This window comes from Rhipicephalus sanguineus, chromosome 11 (assembly GCF_013339695.2).
Source record: "Rhipicephalus sanguineus isolate Rsan-2018 chromosome 11, BIME_Rsan_1.4, whole genome shotgun sequence".
Classification (NCBI taxonomy): domain Eukaryota; kingdom Metazoa; phylum Arthropoda; class Arachnida; order Ixodida; family Ixodidae; genus Rhipicephalus; species Rhipicephalus sanguineus.
This window is the reverse complement of record NC_051186.1, coordinates 86294743-86318766: the sequence shown is the minus strand read 5'-3', so window position 1 is coordinate 86318766 and position 24024 is coordinate 86294743. Positions and strand designations below refer to the sequence as shown.

Below are 24024 nucleotides of genomic sequence, written 5' to 3'. Positions count from 1 at the left end.
CTATACACTTGTTTTCTCGACGTCGCCAAGGCCTATGATAGCGTACCGCATGACCCGCTGTTTCACTGCTATGACACAAATTGGCATGCCGAAGGCATGGGCCAGTCTACTGCGCCGACTATACACGGACAATACGGTGGTTGCAGTGCTTTGCCGAAGCTCAAGCTGAACCAGTGAAGGTGATGCGAGGTCTCAAACAGGGATGCCCGTTGTCGCCGCTGCTGTATATGCTGTATACAGCCAGCCTGGAGAGGATGCTGCTGGGGGATGGAGGTGGATTCTCGCTAGCTCACTCCTATGGCGGAACACCCGTGCCCTGGAGACTGCCGCGCTTGGTATATGCCGATGATATTGTTCTAATGGCTGACAATGTGGGAGACCTGCAGCATCATGTCACACTATCGGCAAATCACCTGAGCAAACTCGGATTGCGCTTCAACGCCAAGAAATCAGCGGTGCTGGTGTTCGCAGGCACGGACACATCTGCGGTGGCGTCGCTGCCGGAGGGTGGGCAGATTCCGTGGAGAGATGAGTACAGGTACCTCGGTGTGCAACTGAGCACATCGAGCCATGTCATAGACATCCACGAGGAAAACATTCGTCAGACATCACGCAAGGCGGCCAACGTGTTGCGCAAGCGAAGTCTCTGGGGCTGCAACCGCTTCCTGCTGGTCCAAGAAATGTGTAAGTGTGTGCACGTCCCATGCCTCTCGTTTGCCAATGCTGTGCTGACCTTCCAGTCAGGAACTAGACAGAGGCTGGAGCGAGGGCAGCTAGAGGTTGGTCGACTGGCGTTGGGCTGCCACGGACGAGTTGCCATAGAGGCCATTCAAGGAGACGTGGGGTGGTCGTCGTATGACACTAGAGAAGCCAGGAGCAAGATCGCCTACGAGGGCCGCCTGCGTCTCATGAACGACCGCAGGTGGGCACGGCGCTTGTCCCGCTACACACACTTGACCGGAACGAGGACTGAATGGGCTGCGCGGTGGCACACCCTCCGCCGAAAGTTCGGGTTCTTCGCGAAGCCCGTGACGGGCAACCAGGGAGTGCCAATGGGCTCGGGCCGTTCAAGAACAAGTACGGGAAGAAGAAAACGAAAAGTGGCGGAAGGCGATGTGTTCCAAGACAACATTGACGGAGTACCGCAAACACAAAAGTGTTATAGAAAAGGAACGCACCTACGACACAAATGGGAGTAGCGGCCTTTTGTTTGAAGCGCGGGCTGGGGCACTGCGAACACTTGTGTACCGCCGTCGATTCGACGAAGCTACCGACGACACGAGGGCTTTATGCCAATGTGCCATCAGGAAGAGGAAACCATCCCCCACCTTGTGCTACGCTGTACGTCATTGTGCCCCCACCAGCGAGAGGGCACTACTCTGCCCGAGGCACTGGGGTTTGCGCGCACGAGTGACACGGTGCTGCACGTAGGCGATGAAACGGCTGGTGCAGTGAACTATGCAGCAGTTCGCACCACCAAAGCAAGGCTGGTGCGGTGGTGGCGAGCGACGCAGCGGCAGTGAATTAGCCGTACAGACTTATTTACGGTGCTGTGAGTGTGTGTGTGTGTGTGTTTTTTTGTTCGCTGGCTAGGGCAAATTAATCTTGCCCGCCCGATACAAAGGGAATAGCCCCAAGTCATCATCATCATCATCGTGGGCTTTCTCCGCGGCGGAAGCCGCGTCAAAGCGGCGAGCGTCTGCTACGCGCGTGATATTTTGGCCGCTATTAGCTAAAATTGCGGAAATTTGGGCAATATTTATTACTGCGTCACTGCAACACAATACTGTAGCGACTCATCACACAGAGAACGCGTTTGTTAGTTTGCGTGCTGTGAAACGGGGATTTTGTATACAGTAAAACCTCGGTGATACGAATCTCGCGGGGTTACCAAGAATATTCGTATCATCCGAAATTCGTATCACCAGAAAACATGAAAAATTAGTATGCGACAATAAAAAGTTGGCATACGTTTTGATTTAGTGTTTCTCAGGGCCGCAGCGACCTCATCAACAGCTCTGAATGGTTGCCAGTAAAGTTTGTCGACTTCAGCGATTATACTTGTACTCGTAAATATACGGTGCGTGCGCGCGTGTGTAATTAATGAACCGGATGTGTTGTGACGCTTGACCGCTAGCAACCCCTTCCTAATCGTACTACGCTTTTCTGCATGACACCAGAGTAGTGCGGCGAAAGTGACTAAGAAGCGCTTTGCACACGATAGATAGAGATCAAGCTCCTTCGCCAAGACCGTCCGCTTCGCCTCTGGGGGTCTTCGTCCACCTTTAATGGGACTTCATGACGGACCCGCTGCCCAAGTTTCAGTCTTGTTTCTTAGAACGTCTGATTGCGGGGACACGGCTTACATCGACGTGGCAGGCACGTGTTAACACAGTACAAAGACGCTGCTGCCTCGACCATAGGAGCACGCGTCAACGCGCCGGGAAAAAAAGCGCGACGTCAACGTTATCAGTAATCTAAACGCGAAGGCGCCTAAAGGCCTCCAACATTCGCGCGCACTATCTCGGAAGCAACGACGCACCGTCGATGGTCGTACAGCGCATGCCCGCGCGTGACTGCCGCGTCTTCCGGGACAGCGCGGGCACCACCTGTTCGTACTTGTGCGCTAGCGTACGTTCGTATCAAACATCGCGGGGTACAAATCGGTTCGCAACAACCGTACTCCAATACACTACAGGCTAATGGGCCTTGGCCGGGACTACAGAAAAATTCGTATCACCCCGAAATTCGTACGAGCCGTGATCGTATCACCGAGGTTTTACTGTATATCCTTTCAGCTGGTTTGTCACCGCATTGGTCCTCACTTCCGCGGCTGTTTCAGGAACGCATCCTGCGCGCACTTCATCGTGAGAAAAGGCGCTTAAGTTACTTTCGTGCGGAATGACGAACGTACACTTGCTGCAGGAGAGAATAAACTGGAGATAACTACGAGAACGTAGCACATAATGCACGTAGTAACTAGCTCATGCATGCTAACGCGTTTGCACCCTTCATATCCTATCTTTGATTTCGTGCATTCGATTTGTTTTACAAGGCTGCCTCCGGCGCTCTGCTGTTTCAAGCCATTTCATGCGAAGCCGAATGTGTCAGTCGGCGTGGCCGCGGTACCAAAAGTAAAAAATTACTCGGCGTCTCGTTCACGTGGTATACACGAAAAGTGGCACGAAGGGGTACGAATGTACCTATGCCCAACACGACCGATAGGTCATGGCATCACTAACTTCACATGCTTGCCATTTGCGTAACGACTAACAAGAATATTTGGTGTGTGGCGCGCAAACCCGCTTTCTGTAGCCAGAAATAATTCTGACGATGCTGTGGTCTGACGATTTGTTTCCGTGAGGTTATAAAAAACGTGGTGATCAGCAATATCGGCCCCCGATCACGGAGGCAATGCAAAGCGACCATGTCATTGTGATGGCGTCATCATATGACGTCATAGTGACGTCACAAGTTCTGTCGACGTCATCGCGTGATGATTTTGTGCATCACTCGTGTTGGCTACGCGGGACGCCGACGGTCAATTTTCGAGTTCGATGAGGCATCTAAGGCTCTACGGTACGGTACGGTACGAAGAACCTTATTTAAAGAACCGGAGAAGTGCCACCCCTTAGGGTGAGGCTCTACCTTAAAAAAAGACAAGACAAATCAAAGTAAACGACACGATAACAGTGCAACATCGTGTATACCTCACTTCATGTTCCGAGCGATCGCCCGAAAACAAACGTGATTCTCATGTCAGAGCAGCTGATTGCAGGCGTCTGCGGGACAAAAGAGGCTTGCTTACCCGTCTGGTCATCTCTTTATATTTATTCAAGAGATGACCAGACACACCATTTAAGTACGCCGGAGCTTCAGCGCGAAATTGTGGTGGACGCTATATTGAGGCCATCAGGAAAAAGTGGGAAATTGCGGTCGGGTGCCCTGTTGGCGCGCACTCAACTGCGGCGGAAACAATTGTATTTTATGTAACTACTCGTCCACATCCCTTTGCAGTCTATGAACCGGGCGACCGCTAACCTCCGAGAACCGCGAAAACATCTGAAGTTGAGAATGAGTTGTTTGAAACTGTTTTCATTTCGTATGTTGAAGGCTTGAAGCAATGCACGCATCTCGCACGAACGTTTCATACTGACGGTCAGCGATCCGATGCAGCATGCGATAATATATATATATATATATATATATATATATATATATATATATATATATATATATATATATAGATATATATATATATATATAGCATTTTTTTCAGGCTACGTACATAAGGGATCTCTGCATTTCATCAATTTTCTGAAGTGATTGAGATATTACACTTCTATTTGTAAATTTCTTACCGTATTTTCGTTCAGGCAGCTTGTACAGCAAGAATGGGGGCATTTGTAACTTTGTTTCATGATATCTGGATATTTGTTAAGCATTTTCTATATTACGCCTTTTATGCAATAACTTGTGGAATAAGGTTAGTTTACCTGGCATTGCTTTTCTTTCAAATGTTTGCGCACGGTGAGGCTTGTTGTATGCTACCTCAGAAGCGAAAATAAGCCAACAGCATTGCGGTCGTATGGCAGTCTCTGCTCTTTTATTTTCTTTATTTTGTTCCCCTTGCGTCTCCCCGGTGTGCTCCGTCCATAATAAAGAGCTAGTGGAGGCTAATGAATTGTCGAATAAAGCGGTGTGCATATGGCTAGCAAGCCAGTGGCGACCATGAGTAAAAAGCTCGTAGTGTGAAGCGGTCACTGCACGCAAGCATTTCAGCTGACTGCGCGTGCAATTTACTTTTTTTATTACTCCTAATTCGAGCATGCGTGATGCTCATTGCTCGATTACTCGTGCGAGTAAGGTTTTTTTGTTTCGTTCTTTGCTTGTGCGTGTCCAATTTGCTCGTTTTTACGCACGCACCAACGTTCTCGAACTCTGTGACCGGGACTAGGTCACGCTGATGCCGCTTGACACGTGATTTTTTGCATTCTGTTGTTGCCCCAGCACTAACACAACGCTTAAAGGTGGATAAGCTCCATTCCGCACCGCATTATAAGAGTTAAGTAGACTTCAAATGCCCCGTGTGAAAACGCGGCGCAAAAAACTACAGCGCGTAGCAGACGCCCCTCGCTTTCCGCGCGCTTCCCGAGCGCGGAATGCCCACGGGTCCGGCGCAGCAGCGGCGCGGCGCGGGAGTTCACGACAAAAGGCCTACGCGGGAGCCGGCGCTTTGGACACTCCCCCTATTCTAGGTCACTCTACTCCGGTGACCCAGCTGTGTGACATCACTGATCCTCGCGCATGCGCAGCACGGCTCATGACGCTCCACGCGAAATCGGCTCCACCTAAGCAAGTGTAGCTAACGCTATACAAAACAAGTGATGTACACCATTGTGTGCACATCCTGTCAAAGGGTTCAAAAGGAAGCGCCGCGAAATAAGTTGGAGGCTAGCTTTGAAAGACGCAGTAATTTAATTTGTACAATGCGTGTCAACGAAATGATTTTGAGGACTTGAATGCACAATAAGTGACAATATAAATAGTTACGTAGACATGCGCATCACAGTATAACGATATGCGCGAATTGATGGGAAATTGCATGATCTGCATGTTCGTCCAGAAGCATGCGCGTCGGCATATCCACCGCTCGAACCTCAATAAACACTTCGCATACATATACAGCTTAAGTTTTATAAGCTTCATGGTAGAAAAATTTTAGAGGAACACTAAAGTGAAACGACAAATCACTTTACACTGATAGAACGTTATATGAGAGTCATTATTAGATAACAGAGTAAAGGTTAAAATTTTATTATTTTGTTTTAACTTTGCACTGAAATTTCCCCACATGAATGTCGACGTGGTGTCAAAGATTTCACTGCTTTTTGTTTCGTATTTTTGCTATATTCACTAAATAGAGTTCCCTGAAACTCGATGTGATAAGCATCAGTAGCAGTTGCGCGATTACGTAGTCGCAAAGCAAAAGCGGTCGCAAATGACCGTTTTGGTTGCAATGCGACTGCTTTGGCTCAGTCGCTCGCTGCTATATTTTTCGGTCGCGCGACTGCACTCGCACACCTATGGACCAATCAGATGCGCATGAACAGGACTTTAGCTTATTTTCTGAGGAAATAGCATTGCGAGCGGTATTGAGGTCTGTGTGTCGAATCGTCGCGCACAGGTGTGAACGTCGGTCGCGTAGAGTCGCTTTTTGGTCGAAACGATCGTGTGGCGGTGCTAATCGCAAGCTGTGAATGAACCTTCAGAATGCAATGTAACGGGTTTTCACCGAGTCGCCGCGGTGGCCTAGACGCTACAGTGTTCGGCTGCTAGCCCAGCGGTTGCATTTCGACGCAAACGACATGCTAACAATAACAATTGTTCGCGTTTTACGGCCCATAACCACGACATGTTTGAGAGACGCTGCAGTGGAGGGCTCCGAAATTTTCGACCATTGGGGTTCTTCAACGTGCATCTAAATCTCAGCACTCAGGTCTCTAGCATTTCGCCTCCGTAAAAATGCGGCCGCCGCGGTAGGGATTCGATCCCGCGACTTGGGAGTCAACAGCCAAGCACCGTTACCACTGCACCACCACTGCACTACCGTGTGTGGCGTCTAAGAGGGAATACTAGGCATACCGTAAATGCCTCACCGTCTAGGATACTTCCCTCGATAATGAGGCACACGTCCAGTTCTGCCAAGTGGAATATGCAGGCACAGGTAGTGAGCAGGAAGTGTGGTGATCCTAGCAAGGCCATGACCTCTCGTATCCGCCAGGTAGCGGCCCTGAGATGGCATTGGAAACAAAACCGAGTTTAAACAGAATTCATCTTTGGCAATTCTCCGGTAACGCTTTTCGTGCTTTGTAGATGTGTCCAGATGGCAGTTTAAGGTACGTATAACTACTATGCACCATTTAACACTACTTTGTTTAGGCTAGTGGAGACAGAAAACTACGTCCTGGCCACATTGATAATTCGGTTCAAATCAAAGAATCGAGAAAGTGGCCGAGTAGCCGAGTCGTTTTCTCTGCCGCCATTGGCCTAAAAAATTAGCCTAATTGGCGCAGTGTATTCAAACCTGGAAGCCCTGGCGTATACTGCTTTGAATGATGTATGTAATATAGCACCCGCTACAAGCACGAATATCAGGCTGCGTACTATGGTTAGTGCAATACTCATCTATGGTTAGTGCAATACTCAATGTAGGCTCGTGGGCACTGCGTTAATCTCTATAAAAATTCAAAAAATTGCAGCTATCTCATCCACCACGGCGTTCAAGGAATGAAAGCGTCAGCTGAGTTCATAATTCTGTCGAGATATATGCTTCGTAGATTGTTTTGTGTATTTGCTTCTGGCACGATTTCCGCGTTTTAGGGACGAAGCTCCTTATAGCATCACCTGGACGGTCGTCGCTCCATGCGGCGTTCCCTCGCCGTCGCGTCTCGCGTATCATTCAATAGATCGTGATGTCCCATAGATATGCTGGTGCGGTGATGGCGAGCGACGCAGCGGCAGTGAATTAGCCGTACAGACTTATTTACGGTGTTGTGTGTGTGTGTTTTTTATTTGTTTTCTTTTTTCTTTTTTTGTTTGTTTGCTGGCTAGGGCAAATTAATATTACCCGCCCGATACAAAGGGAATGGCTCCAAATCATCATCAGCAGCGGCATTCAAACTGCATTTGGTGACGATATACGAGATGGCGCTGTCCCATAGAGATGTGTGCAATATGTGTGCAGAAAAAAGAAAAAAAAAGACGAAGAAAAAACAAGACAAATGGAGAAAAAGAAGAAGAAAAAGAAAAAAAAGAGAAAGGAAAGAAAGAAAGAGGAAAAGAAAAAGAAAACAGCGGCACCCTGCCCGCTAGATGGCGTGCAGTAATCAAAGCGGCGTATCGCTTTGATTACTGCTGGGCGAAACCACTGAACATTTCACGGTGTAACCATGATTGCTTCAGGAGCTTCGCCCAAGCTCTTCATCATTCACCCGTCGATATGCTGTAATTTTTTTTTTGTATGTGCCTTTCAGAGAGAATCACGTCTATCTTCACCCAATGGACCGAGAGGCCCTTGTGCGTGCTTCAGATTCTTTCTTCAACATAAGCTTATTGATTCTTCTTTAGCGCAAACTTCAGAGACCAGGGACGAAAAATTGCGACACATATTTGTGCTTCTGTGTGTCGCAATTATTTGTGCCTCGTCTCTGAAGCATGCTTTGAAGAAGCATCAATGGATTACCAACTAGCCCAATTGTGCACATTGATAAGCTAAATGTTTTTCAAAACACTCGCAGAATGTTCAGAGATTGGTCCGTATCGATGCCGGCATCCACGCGTTCTCGTAAATCGTGAAATGAAGCACGGTCACTGACGAAGTCTGAAGATTTATCTCTACTTGTTCACTGAGCTGGACTGGAGGTCGTGGTCGATTTTGAATAGACAAGGACTCTGTTATGGTGTATCATGGTGGCCTTCGTTTGAAGCAGATGTACCTCTTCTCTGCTGATGTAAATATTGAACATTTTAGAAAATAAAAGTTAGTTTCTTTCCGACTGAAATATAATTTTTGTATGCGCAATGATGTCAGGATCTCTGAAGAAATTTGTCGTGACATTCATGTTTTCAAACCATAACCAGCGGCACAAACATGTCTCTGGTAAGGAAAATTCGGCGATCTTCAACACGTAAGTGTGCGCGGTGTTATGAAATCAGGTTGCGTGTGCTTCTCCCAGAAAACGTGCGCCGATTGTCCGGCGTGCGATGGAATAATTCTGAGGGGTGATAAAACGAGTACAGAGAGAGAGAGAAAGAAAGAGAGAGAGAGAGAAATTCCTAGCGAAAAAAAATTCCGGACCAGGCCCGCTATCCACGCTATCCAGGCACGCTAGCAGAACATAACATAGCCTTGTAAAACATAGTGTAATGCAAGAGAATCAATAACTGGGCTAGTTGGTTGAAATGCATGGTTTGACTGATGTAAGCGCACACATACTAAGACGAAAAAAGCCGGCAGATCCCACGTATTGTGGGAATCGATGTAATGCGAACCAGCCTGCAAAGAGCTGCATACATCGTCTTGTATGTCATTGAGGAACATGCGTGTCATGGTTTTCGTGTTAACGCATATTATTTATGTTCGTCACGCAGTAACGTCGCGCAATACCAACTTCGGGTAGCTCAAGCTAGCGAAACGGCCTCCAGCGAACCATGAGCGTGGCTCGTAAGTCATGCTGTGCATGACATGTGTGTCATGGCTTTCATGTTAACTCGTGTTATTTATGTTCCTCACACAGTCACGTCACAAGATACCAATTTTGGTGTATATCAAGCTAGCGAAACGGCCTCCAGCGCACCATGAGCGTGGCTCGTAAGTCATGCTGTGCATGACATGTGTGTCATGGCTTTCATGTTAACTCGTGTTATTTATGTTCCTCACACAGTCACGTCACAAGATACCAATTTTGGTGTATATCAAGCTAGCGAAACGGCCTCCAGCGCACCATGAGCGTGGCTCGTAAGTCATGCTGTGCATGACATGTGTGTCATGGCGTTCATGTTAACTCGTGTTATTTATGTTCCTCACACAGTCACGTCATAAGATACCAATTTTGGTGTATATCAAGCTAGCGAAACGGCCTCCAGCGCGCCATGAGCGTGGCTCGTAAGTCATGCTGTGCATGACATGTGTGTCATGGCTTTCATGTTAACTCGTGTTATTTATGTTCCTCACACAGTCACGTCACAAGATACCAATTTTGGTGTATATCAAGCTAGCGAAACGGCCTCCAGCGCACCATGAGCGTGGCTCGTAAGTCATGCTGTGCATGACATGTGTGTCATGGATTTCATGTTAACTCGTGTTATTTATGTTCCTCACACAGTCACGTCACAAGATACCAATTTTGGTGTATATCAAGCTAGCGAAACGGCCTCCAGCGCACCATGATCGTGGCTCGTAAGTCATGCTGTACATGACATGCGTGTCATAATTTTCATGTTAACTCGTGTTATTCATGTTCGTCACAGTCACTTCACAAGATACTAATTTTGGTGTATATCAAGCTAGCGAAACGGCCGCCAGCGCACCATGATTGTGGCTCGTAAGTCATGCTCTGCATGACATGTGTGTCATGGCTTTCATGTTAACTCGTGTTATTTATGTTCCTCACACAGTCACGTCACAAGATACCAATTTTGGTGTATATCAAGCTAGCGAAACGGCCTCCAGCGCACCATGATCGTGGCTCGTAAGTCATGCTGTACATGACATGCGTGTCATAATTTTCATGTTAACTCGTGTTATTTATGTTCGTCACACAGTCACTTCACAAGATACTAATTTTGGTGTATATCAAGCTAGCGAAACGGCCTCCAGCGCACCATGATCGGAGGCTCGTAAGTCATGCTGTGCATGACATGTGTGTCATGGCTTTCATGTTAACTCGTGTTATTTATGTTCCTCACACAGTCACGTCACAAGATACCAATTTTGGTGTATATCAAGCTAGCGAAACGGCCTCCAGCGCACCATGAGCGTGGCTCGTAAGTCATGCTGTGCATGACATGTGTGTCATGGCTTTCATGTTAACTCGTGTTATTTATGTTCCTCACACAGTCACGTCACAAGATACCAATTATGGTGTATATCAAGCTAGCGAAACGGCCGCCAGCGCACCATGATCGTGGCTCGTAAGTCATGCTGTACATGACATGCGTGTCATAATTTTCATGTTAACTCGTGTTAGTTATGTTCGTCACACAGTCACTTCACAAGATACTAATTTTGGTGTATATCAAGCTAGCGAAACGGCCTCCAGCGCACCATGATCGTGGCTCGTAAGTCATGCTGTGCATGACATGTGTGTCATGGCTTTCATGTTAACTCGTGTTATTTATGTTCCTCACACAGTCCACGTCACAAGATACCAATTTTGGTGTATATCAAGCTAGCGAAACGGCCTCCAGCGCACCATGATCGTGGCTCGTAAGTCATGCTGTACATGACACGCGTGTCATAATTTTCATGTTAACTCGTGTTATTTATGTTCGTCGCACAGTCACGTCACAAGATACTAATTTTGGCGTATATCAAGCTAGCGAAACGGCCGCCAGCGCACCATGAGCGTGGCACGTAAGTCATGCTGTACATGACATGCGTTTCATGATTTTCATGTTAACTCGTGTTATTTACGTTCGTCACACAGTCACGTCACAAGACACCAATTTTGGTGTATATCAAGCTAGCGAAACGGCCGCCAGCGCACCATGAGCGTGGCACGTAAGTCATGCTGTACATGACATGCGTGTCATGATTTTCATGTTACCCCGTATTATTTATGTTCGTCACACAGTCACGTCGGAAGATACCAATTTTTGCTGTACATCAAGATGCGAAACGGCCGCCAGCGCACCATGAGTGTGGCACGTAAGTCATGCTGTACATGACATGCGTGTCATGATTTTCATGTTACCCCGTATTATTTATGTTCGTCACACAGTCACGTCGGAAGATACCAATTTTGCTGTACATCAAGATAGCGAAACGGCCGCCAGCGCACCATGAGCGTGGCACGTAAGTCATGCTGTATATGACATGCGTGTCATGACTTTCATGTTAACTCCCGTTTTTATGTTCGTCACACAGGCACGTCGCGCAATACTGATTGCGGGGTAGATCAAGCTAGCGAAACGGCCGCCCGCGCACCATGAGCGTGGCACGTAAGTCATGCTGTACATGACATGCGTGTCATGATTTTCATATTAACTCGTTTTTATGTTCGTCACACAGTCACGTCGCGCAATACCAATTTCAGGATAGATCAAGCTAGCGAAACGGCCGCCAGCGCCCCATGAGCGTGGCACGTAAGTCATGCTGTGCATGACATGCCTGTCATGATTTTCATGTTAACTCGTGTTTTTATATGCGTCACACAGTCACATCACAAGGTATCAAATTTGGTGTATATAAAGCTAGCGAAACGGCTGCCAGCGCACCATGAGCGTGGCATGTAAATCATGCTGTACATGACATGCGTGTCATGATTTTCATGTTATGACTTGTCATTTATGTTTGTCATACAGTCATGTTACGCCATACCAATTTTGGTGTACATTCAATTAACCAAGCGACCAGGAGAGCACAAAGTCGTAGGCGGCTAGATAGATAGATAGATAGATAGATAGATAGATAGATAGATAGATAGATAGATAGATAGATAGATAGATAGATAGATAGATAGATAGATAGATAGATAGATAGATAGATAGATAGATAGATAGATACGCTCAAAGTCGCAGAAGTTCGCTAAGAAATGCTTCGCATTTAAAGGGAAGACACCAGGACAAGCACTTACTCGCAACTAAAAGATTCATTGAACAAGAAAGCATATAAGTACAACGAACAACTGATCGACGCATGCGCGACAAGACAATTATGGATAACTATGGCGGTAAACTGTCTTCCCTTTTTTCGTCTTCGTATGTGTGCGCTTAGATCAGTCAAACCGTGCATAGTATAGTATACCATGGGGGTGGGAAAGGGAAGTTAGGGTGAGGAAGAGAGATGCAATTGGGAGGAGGAGGAGGGGAGAGCAAGGTATGGCATAGAAAGAAAGAAAGAAAGAAAGAAAGAAAGAAAGAAAGAAAGAAAGAAAGAAAGAAAGAAAGAAAGAAAGAAAGAAAGAAAGAAAGAAAGAAAGAAAGAAAGGAAAAAGAGAATGAAAATAAGACAGCGAAATATATACACGGCAAGAGAAAGATAGAAAGAAAGATAAAAGGAGCAAGAAATACAAAGAAATATAAATAGATAAAGAAAGAAATAGAAACAAACAGAGACAAAGGAGACAGAACAAATGTAGGGATGAGAGAAAAAGAAAGAGATAGATGAAGAAAGAAAGAGAAAAATAAAGGCAAACTAGGAAGGCCGCCCCCCTCGGCACTTCCTTCAGGTCTGGCACCACAAGTGCGAAGCTCACTTATTTTTTCGTCACTCAGGTGGCTTTTTTTCCCGCTATCGAGTTTTTCTACCGGGTGGTAATCAGGATCGGGACGGCTTACCGCTCTCCCATAATAAAGTGCATAGTTCTCTAAACCGTCGAATATTTTTCTGAACACAGCCAGCTTGTCAAGGGACAGCGTTTCGTTATCTGAAGTAATACGTAATACTCGAAGTCGCCCCCAATTGCTTTAGGAACGCATTTGCTTGGGACATCTACGCAGACTTCTGAGTGCGACGACGATATCTATTGGTACAGCTCATATTTATAAGGCAAAAGCCTTATATCTCTCATAAGTAAGATCTTTGCCAGATGTAGCGAGACACAATGATACTTCGCGAGACCAGGTGAGGCATTGCGAAATCCTGTGAAACATGTCGATACATCGCGAGAGTTGGCAAATTGTTGCATGACGTCATCAATGACCTCATATTACAAGATGACATCATCGTGACGTTACAGATCGCCAATATTTGTGACGCCATAGCCTGATCATCAGCATCAGCCTAACTACGCCCACTGCAGGACAAAGGCCTGTCCCGTGTTGCTCTAATGAACCCGGTCCTGTGCTAGCAGTGGCCACGTTATCCCCGCAAACTTCTCAATCTCATCTGTTCACCTAACTGTATTCCTTGCCCTGAAGCGCTTCCGTTCTCTAGGAACGCATTCTGTTTCTCTGAATGACCAGAGGTTATCTTGCCTTCGCGCTGCATGCCCTGCCCACGCCCATTTCTTCTTTTTGGTTTCGACTAAGATGTCCTTAAGACTCATTTGTTCCCTCAACCACTCAGCTCTCTTCTCGTACCTTAAGGTTACAGCTGTCCCCTTCCTTACTGTGACTCGCTGCGTCGTCCCAAATATAAGTTGAACCCTCTGCGTAAGCCGGCAGGTTTCTGCCCCGTAGGTAAGAAGCTGCTGGTAAGACACTATAGCCTGCCACCATAATCATGACTGCGTCGCCTGATGGCGTCATTACATGACATCATCGCTTTGTCAAAAGTGCGCCGATCCCGAAGGCAGTGCAAGAACGGGTGAGGAGCAGAAGGCTTCAGGGTAAAAAAGGGGGAGGGGGAATGCTATTGGCTGAGAACATCAACGTAGTTTAATGAGTGGCTCGTGCGATCATACGCTTCCGCCTGTTCTCTCATTAATGTTAGCTTGGTCAATTTCGAGTGTTCATTTACACAATTTTCAGGCCTTAAGTTTTCTTACTGCAAACTGCGGCAGCATGATCAAGTGACAGATACTGCTGGTGTTAGATCGTCATTCGGTTCCGCGGAACGTTCACCTTTGGCCGCACTAATGGCTCATTCACACTGGGGAATCCGCCGGCCACAGCGACCGGTATTCGCGCACCGCCGAAATTCAACATTGTTCACACCGCTTAGCAACCGCACCGCCGAAACTAGGGCGCCTAGTTGTCATCGTCCCTTCGTGCGAAGGAACGCTGGCATCGACGCGCTCTGAGTTGTGTACGCATTTCGTTATGGCGAAGCGCATAAACAGGAGCAGGGTCGTGGAACTGCTGGGCCTGTTTTAAAGGAACTTTCTGGCGATGTCTGACGAGGAGAAACATGCGTTCGCCGAACAAGAAACGACGCAAGCAGTCGTGGTTGGTTCGCCCTGATTTGCAAGACGCGAGAAGCTTGGCCGAGCCGAGATAATGCTACCCGTTTTGCGAGATCGCGATGGTGTATTGCAAAGATGATAATCGCGACAACACTTGGCACTTGTCGAGAGCTACAGGACGATTACGAAAGACTTCGCTGTTGCTGCGGGCTTCGACGACTGCGATATCACAAGCGCGCCGCCATTTTTCGAATGTTCGACTCGCGTTCCGATTGGTTCGCGGTGAGGGAATCCGGCGGCAGCTGCCGCAAAAATCGGTCAAGGACCGATCGGCGCGGAATGGGCTTTTCCGGCGGATCTCGCTGCCGCCGAAGCGGATTCCGCGCGCTCTCGCCGCCGAATGTCTCAGTGTGAACGCGCCATAAAAGCTCGCTCACACCGGCGACTCGCACCGGTCGCGGGACCATTTGCGACTGGCGACTAAACAGCGACTCAAGGCGACCGATATTGACACATGCGTGCGACTTAGACCCGTCGACACACAGCATTCATATCTGTTCGCATTGCTATTGCCCCGCAAACTAAGCTGACGTCCTGCTCCTGCGCATCTGATTGGTTCAGAGATTTACGGCTGCAGCGGCGTGACTGAAAAATCGAGCAGCGACTGACTGTGACAAAGTAGTCGCTTTCAGAAGCAAAGCGGTCATTTGCGATTAGTCGCTTTGCGTCTAAGTTGGTCGCGCGACCAGTGCTAGTCACAAATGGGAACGAGGCTTAACATGTGCTACGCAATACCAATGATTCATGTGCTCTTTCATAACATTGCGCTGTCGTTCTAATTTCCTCCGCAGACGCCTTTATTTTGGAGCATTATCCGAGAGCCTTCAGGAACAGTCCCTACGGTCTTAAGCAAAAGCAGGTAAGGTATGTTTGGTGAGCTTGCTACATTACACTTATTATTATGACGACCGTCGTTGCGTTGTAAAAGAGCAGAGTTAGGCGCCCTAGATTCGCGACTTGCAAGACGCGTCGACGAGTGCAGGTCATGCGCAACTTGTGCATACATTTAAGGATACCCTCCGCTTTATAGAAATCATTACTGAAACGTTTCACGTAGCATTCCGATAATTCCTTAGGTTTCCTTACGGAATACATCTAGTTGCCATATATTTCCGTAGAAATATTACGGAAACATACGCAGTTATTGTAATTCTATACGGAATGTTTCAGTAGGGATGCGTGAATATTTTTTTTTTCAATGAATATGAAGCCTTGGGAGAAAATACTTTAGCGTGCATTGTTTTTTTTTTTGTCAATGTATAGCCTGCGCAGTGTTTCAGTATTAGAGAGTTACCAAGAAGCGCTAAATATAGACGTGCACCATCATAATCAGCAATTAAGCGACGTTCCACATTCCATGTACTTTTGGAAGAAGCCTTTTCTTTCAGTTTCACGCTGCCCTCTGCGCAAAGCGAACCTCGAAAACGCAGTGCAAGTTCTGTAAGCGATGGATAACGAAACCTACGTGAATAGATGTGCGCTTAGCACATTGTCTACACATTTTGCGACTGGAATGCGAGCGCTTTCTAATGGACGCCATGGGTGCAATATCAGTACGATTTGTCCAAACTTACCCAAAAATTCTTGCCTGTTATTGACAAGGACTCGAAAAGATTTAGGTGCAAACTTTCATGTGAAACGTCATATAAAACTCAAGCACCTATATACGTAAATGTTTTTATTACTTATAAGCCCGCGACAAAGTGTTCAGGATACTCGTTTGCCAGTAAAAGAAAATGCAAAATTCTTTTTTTATTTACAAAATGTATGTAAGGAGAGGTTGTTGCCATTACGTGGTGCCGGCTACTCCTCTACTTTCGCGTAATAGCTGCCGTCGCAAAGTAGTGAACAACCACAAAACTGTCCAAAGGCACATAAACGAACACTCACACACTTAGTCCCAGTTCTTCAATACAAAAAAAAAGTGTCCACTCAACAAAACATTTTACAAAACACAAATATTTCACAAACAAAATGCCCACAGATAACACAAAAGTTCACCGAGACGTTGTTACAGCCGATCAGAAGTCACTTGCGAATTGTCCCTTAACCCTTTCAGCCCTCGATTTTTTATTTTGGTCGGAGACCTTTTTGTGCGTGTTTTCCTAATACTTAGGACCTCACAAGACCGCACATGAAAAATTGCTCCTGTCGTGCAAGTAATGATGGATTTATAGACATTACATCACATTAGGTCATCAGGGCTCAGCGGTCGCGAAATGAGAAAATGACTTCTGTTTTCTTGCTGCTCACTAGAGTACACATAATTTGAACCACGTGTCATTTTTCAGAGTGATACTCAATGAAACAGCTTGCGTACGTCGACCCGAAAATGGCGCTTACCCGCCACAGCTTCCCCGCCTCGGCGTCACCTTTGACTTCGCTCAAGCTTCTTCCCTGCGGCTCCCAGCTCCGCAAGCGTGTCACAATTTTGTTGTCAATCGCAGTGGGGATTCTTGAAGAAGTATTCCCCCAAGCAGTGACAATTTTGGTTTCATTTCCGAGGTGCTAGGGGAAATGTTGTGTGGTGGTGTCAACTGACACCGCCAGGTGCGAAAGGTTTAAGTCCGCACTGTAACAGCAACATTTACGTTTCATTCTTAAAAAAAAATGGAGTGACCCTCTCTCCTTTAAGGGAGAAACGGCGATGTCCCCAATGTTCGTCTTCAAATGGAGAAACCGTTCCTCCCTTTTCAATGGAGAAACCGTCAAAATCAAGATGGCTGACGCCAAGCCAGTGAAGCGAGCAATAGATTTAGGCCTAGCGAGCGCATCGATTCTCGACTTATAAAGAGTATGCGGCACTGGCAGTCACAAAAAAACGGTCCCGCTGAGCTTAATATCGAACGCTATGACAATGAAATCAAGCAGACAAACCTGTAGTGATGAAAACCTCGCGAAACAGAACGACGGAACTCGTACGTTTCGCTCGGCCAGCGAGACGGCGTTCATTTTAAAAGAGACGGATACTGCAAAGAGGCTCTCACCCGGAGACTGTACGTTAGGCTTGCTGTCTTTATTTGTCGAAGCGTCACACGGTGTAGCGACGTTATCCACGCGTTCGTGCCTCCAAAATGTACATTCTGTCGCATCAAAACAATCCCGGCGCAGCAGAGCATAGTTTCGATAGATAGATGTTCAACTTCATATAAGTAGGTGGAGCTATGAGAGCGCCGCGGCCGCGAAGTAGGTGGTAGGTGGCGCCATCTAGAGGGATTAAACAATACTAAAAAAAGTTGTTTCTGACTGAGGCGGCGTACGTTGATACTGCACACGGCATTTCAGGGAGGTAGGCCCATTCATGGATTACTCAAGGACACCGGAAAGTTGATACGCACACGTTCACTAGGCAGACACATAGTACGCACATTCAAATTCAATACATACACAATTCATTCGCTGTATAAAACCCACAACACAAACAATTCACTACAGACGCATACGTACAGACATTTACACATACCCTCTAAGAAGCGCTGGCCCTTATATAGTCACTGAATTACAGTGGATCATGGTGGCACAAAGATGCGTCATTTTTCTTCAGCTCTTTACGATTTCATGGCTGCGTCACAATATACGCCGACATTAATAAATAGTAGCTATGGCTTAGCCAAGCGCGCCAGTTAATCTAAAGCCGCATGATAATGAACCATATAATTACAAAGAGTTGATTAAGTTAGTGTGAAAACGACCATATTGAGAACCGTTCGTACCATTCCGACGACATTTTGAAGTAGTGCCATCTTCCGACAGCGGCCACAGATGAAATTTCTCTCTCTGATTTCTTTATTTTCAATAGTTACTGTGTGAGGGCGCAACATCGGCAACATAGTTCAGATTCCGTCGCCTTCGTCGCGTCGACTTCGTTGATTGGTTTGGCGTTAACATCAGTTCACGTTCTGTTCATGCGTTGACCACAAGTATGACGATGGGCCATGGATTCTTTCAACTGCTAGCCCTTCAGTGACAATGCTTCTGATGCGGTACGGCTGTCTCATTTGTGTATACGTACGTTGCAACGCCGGTCGTGCGAAGAAACAAGACAAGATGGCCTCGCACCGGACGGTGGTCTTTTGAGAGCGATGTCAGTGGCTCTTGGCGTCGCGGCAGCTCGATTACTTGAGTAGAGAAACTGCCGCTACACCGCGCGAATTATGGAAAAGAACGCTACCCACACTACGTGTTCTGTAATATTTCAGTACGCTGTACCTACATGCTGCTCTGCTGGGTGTGTCCAGATAAGATCGAACACGAGGTCCCGGTCACCATTCCCGATTGTGATGAAATTTACTGTAGGTCTAGGCATTACACCCAGAACAATGGTTTCGCAGTTAGTCTTGCGGAAAAAAATTTTGTTCGCCTGAAAAAAAATATACAACTTTTGGCCGCAAAAAACGCTTTTCCGCTAATTTCGCGATTTCTGAATTTTGAGCGCACCTAGGGAAAAAACAGTGCACTTCTTCGTCACAATATTTATTCCCTTTAAAGAACAAGTGAAATACAATCTTATGAATCCATTATTTCCCTTGCTTGTCGAAGCACGTTTGAAGAAAAAAATCACAAACTTGACAAATCGCACAAAATACCCTATTTTCAGGTATTTATTCTGCAGCAAGTTAAAGTGAGGATAATGAAAATCGGTACATATTAACTTCGATACTTTGCTCTCTTTTAAAAATAATTTCGTGGTTTTGTCGCACTCCGTTTTACTCGATAATTGGGCTGAAACGTAAGTGATTTACGAAAAACGCCGAACCTTGAAAATGATTTTCTCAAAAAGGCCATCTTTAATTTTTTTTTTAAATCCCTCTGATTGAAGTCAAGGACGTCGTCTACCATTGTGCAGAGAAAAAACGGTGCATTATTTTGGTTGTTACAAGTTATAGTGCGTCAAATGTGACCATGCCAGCCTAGCGGCCGCGTCGTTCGTTATGGGCTGAAACTCGGATATAAGTTGCTAAAAATATTTGTACGTGACATAATCACAAATAAGCAGCTCCACACCAACAAATGCGCAGCCCGGTGTCATGGTCAAGCAAGCTTTGTCTTGGGATCAGCCGCTTGACAAACCCGCAGCAGCGGCCGCTCGATGCTGCGGGCACTCACATTACACGAGTACCGCTTCGACTGTGGATGAGCTCCGCTTGCGCGCCAAACTACGCTCAGAGGAAAAATGAAAGAAGAAATTCATCACTGTGAAAGTTAAGAGCCGTTAAGTGCCAACAGATGTCATAATATGGAACGAAAACTCTGCCGGCAATTTCCCAGTGAGCGCCTTCAATAGAGCACGGATGTATTATTTTTCCCTGCTGTTATGCCCGAAGCTGCATAATATCGTGATAAACGCTCGACTTGCGTTGAATATTCTATCTGCGGACGCCCAACAATACAGTATTGTAAAAGCGGTTCTTTAATGAAGTAAAGGACTTGGACACACTTCTTTTCACAGCCGGCTGACACAAGTGTTCTGGCACGAGTTGCTCGACCATCAGAAGCACGTATGACAGCTTTCTTTAGATGTCAATGGCTTTCCTTTGTGCCATATGTTGCTCATAGAATGAACCTAATTATATTTAGGCCATCTGAAGAGAGAAAGCAATACATGAGCGCACTGCTGGAGGCGCTCACTGGGAAATCGCCGGCGGAGTTTTCGTTGCATACTATGACATTTGTTGGCACTTAACGACCTTTAACTTTCACAGTGATGCATTCCTTCTCTCGTTTGTCCTCTGGGCGTAGTTTGGCGCTCAAGCGCAGCTCATCCGCAGTCGAAGCGGCACTCATGTAATGTCAGCGCCCGCAGCATCGAGCGGCCGCTGCTGCGGGTTTATCAAGCGGCTGATCGCAAGACAAAGCTTGCTGAAGCATGACACCGGGCTGCGCATTTGTTGGTGTGGAGCTGCTGATTTGTGATTATGTCACGTACAAGTATTTTTAGCAACTTATATCCGAGTTTCAGCCCATAACGAACGACGCGGCCGCTAGGCTGGCATGGTCACATTTGACGCACTATAACTTCTTAGCAACCAAAATAATGCAACGTTATTTTCTGCAGAATGGTAGATGACGTCCTTGGCTTCAATCAGAGGGATTTAAAAAAAAAATAAAAATGGCCTTTTTGAGAAAATCATTTTCAAAGTTCGGCGTTTTTGGTAAATCACTTACGTTTCAGCCCAATTATCGTGTAAAACGGAGCGCGATAAAACCACACAAATTATTTTAAAAGAGAGCGAAAGTATCAAAATTATTATGTACCGATTTTCATTATCCTCACTTTAACGTGCTTGCAGCAATAAATTCCTGAAATACAGGTATTTTGTGCGATTTGCCAAGTTTGTGATTTTGTTCTTCAAACGTGCTTCGACAAGCAAGGGAAATAATAGACTCATAAGATTGTATTTCACTTGTTCTTTAAGGGGAATAAATATTGTGACGAAGAAGTGCACCGTTTTTTCCCTAGGTGCGCTCAAAATTCAGAAATCGCGAAATTGGCGGAAAAGCGTTTTTTTGCGGCCAAAATTTATATATATTTTTTTCAGGCGACAAATTTTTTTTTTTAAACTAACTGCGAAACCATTGTTCTGGGTGTAATGCCTAGACCTACAGTAAATTTCATCACAAACGGGAATGGTGACCGGGACCTCGTGTTCGATCTTATCTGGACACACCCTGCTACTGTTACGTCACGGTATTCGCCTGGCGTGTGAAATTGTGGTCATTGTGCGACAACTCTGTAGTTGTCGTTGTGGCGGTGGTTTGTCTTGCGTTAGATTTGGAATACTCTTTTCACAAAAGTGAGCGAGTGTTAGTGATTACCCACTGTGCACCGCTGTCATTAGAAGCTCATTTTGTGTTGAGTTTCGCACGCCAAAGCAAAATCCTGAGAACGAGAGATACATACTGCACGCGTGCATAAGTCGGTCCTAATTCTCAGTGATGGCATGCGTATTCCAAAACGCATGTGATTGAGAATTTTGGCTTAATTGACAGAAGCCATCGACTTATTTTTCAGATATGTGCAATTGTGATGCAGGTTAACGTTAAAATGCGGCCACGGCGGCCACATTTCAATGGGAGCGAAAGGCAAAGAACACCCATGTGCTTATGTTCGGGTGCACGTTGAAGAACCCCAGTTGATCGAAATTAATCCGTAGTCCCACACTACGGCGTACCTCATAATCATACGGTGGTTTCGACACGTCAAACTCCAGCGATTATATGTTATCGTACTTTCACGCATGCACTGTCCAGTGGTATCACGTTTGCTAAAATGTTGTAAAAGTTAACCTTCATGCTTCTTTATATTGCTTGTTGTATTGATAAGTGCTGTGTAAAACTAAAAACGCGTGCTCTAGCCAAGTATGTTAACGCCGAAAAAAGTTGAATTATTGGTGTACAGTCTAAGGTATTCATTAAAACAAGACTGTTTTGTGAAGCGGGACTTACTGTATTTATGACAAGCAGATCGTGCGGAAACGTATACAAACAACACGAGACACACGGAAGTATGCGGCGCATCGCGCACACGCCGAGCCTATATATATAAAAAAAAAACGCCACACACGTTACTCAACACATAGAACAAAAACAATGAACGTCACTCGTGTGTTGCTCGCATCAATCCTAGGTACAAGTACTTGCACGCGATTGGCCGAGATCGGTAGCACTGGATAGTCTGGTCTGAGGCTGCCGAGTGAGCGCGAAAGGGCAGCCGCTCTCCGCAGCACGGAATCACGATTTAACTCGGCGTGCGCATGCGCGCGCGCGCAAGTCACGTGGTTGAGGAGAAAAGTTTTTCCCTTGGCGCTTGCGCAAGAGGGCGCGACGAGTAAATCGTCCGCAAAAGAGTAAGTCGCGGCTCCGAAGGGAGGAACGGAGCCCGTTGCTCCATTCTCGCTCCCTTTTTTTTAGAGTGTTGCCCAAAAAATTCAGCACAAACACGAAAGCACAAGAAACCTGTAGCCCCGAATACCTTGTAGATTATAAATCGAACAATTTTTTATCAGATTTAGTATTGATATAAATGTGTGCAATCATCATCATCATCATCATCATAATCAGCCTGCCTACGCACACTGCAGGGCAAAGGCCTCTCCCATGTTCCGCCAATCAACCCGGTCCTGTGCTTTCTGCTGCCATGTTATACCTACAAATTTCTTAATCTCATCTACCCACCTAATTTTCTGTCTCACCCTCACGCGTTTGCCATCTCTTGGAGTCCAGTCAGTTACCCTTAACGACCACCGGTTATCCTGCCAGCGTGCTACGTGCCCGGCCCATATCCATTTCTTCTTCTTGATTTCAACTATGATATCCTTAACCCCCGTTTGTTCCCTGACCCACTCTGCGGTCTTCCTGTCTCTTAAGGTTACACCTATCATTTTCCTTTCCATCGCTCGCTGCGTCGTCCTCAATTTAAGTTGAACCCTCTTTGTAAGTCTCCAGGTTTCTGCTCCGTAGGTAAGTACCGGTAAGATGCAGCTGTTATATACCTTCCTCTTCAGGGATAGTGGTAGATTACCATTCATGATTTGATAATGCTTGCCGAATGAGCCCCAACCCATCCTTATTCTTCTAGTTATTTCACTCTCATGGTTCGCCTCCGCGGTTACTACCTGTCCTAAGTAGACGTACTCCTTTACAACTTCCAGTGTCTCTCCACCTATCGCAAAGCGCTGTTCTCTGCCAAGATTGTTCCACATTACTTTAGTTTTATGCATATTAATTTTCAGACCTACTCTTCTACTTTCCGTATCCAGTTCAGTAATCATGAGCTGTAATTCGTCTCCCGCGTTACTCATCAATGCAATGTCATCAGCGAATCGCACGTTACTGAGATACTCTCCATTAACTCTTATCCCTAATTCTTCCCAATCTAGGGCCCTGAAAACCTCCTGTAAACACGTGGTGAATAACATTGGAGAGATCGTGTCTCCCTGCCGTACGCCCTTCTTTATTGGGATTCTGTCGCTTTCTTTATGGAGGACTATAGTGGCTGTGGATCCGCTGTAGATTTCTTCCATTATGTTTACATAGGCTTCGTCATTGCCCTGATTCCGCAGTGCCTGCATGACTGCTGATGTCTCCACCGAATCAAACGCCTTCTCGTAATCTATGAAGGCTATGTATAGGGGTTGGTTGTATTCCGCGCATTTCTCTGTCACCTGATTGATAGTATGAATATGGTCTATTGTTGAGAAGCCTGTACGAAATCCTGCCTGGTCCTTTGATTGATCGAACTCTAATGTCGTATTAATTCTGTTAGCAATTACTTTTGTAAATAGCTTGTAGTCAACGGACAGTAAGCTGATGGGCCTGTAATTTTTCTGGTCCTTGACATCCCCTTTCTTATGGATCAAGATGATGTTGGCATTCTTCCAAGATTCTGGTATCC

General features: G+C 46.2%; 1 protein-coding gene across 1 annotated transcript in view; it reads left to right on the top strand.

The window, feature by feature from the left end:
• The window catches only part of LOC119373852 (protein-cysteine N-palmitoyltransferase HHAT), a 52942-nt gene that overhangs the window by 7972 nt on the left and 20946 nt on the right, over positions 1-24024 (top strand). Inside the window, exon 2 of the mRNA XM_037643921.2 lies at positions 15422-15489. Coding sequence (XP_037499849.1) covers positions 15422-15489 — 68 coding nt within the window. The remainder of the gene's footprint in view (positions 1-15421; positions 15490-24024) is intronic.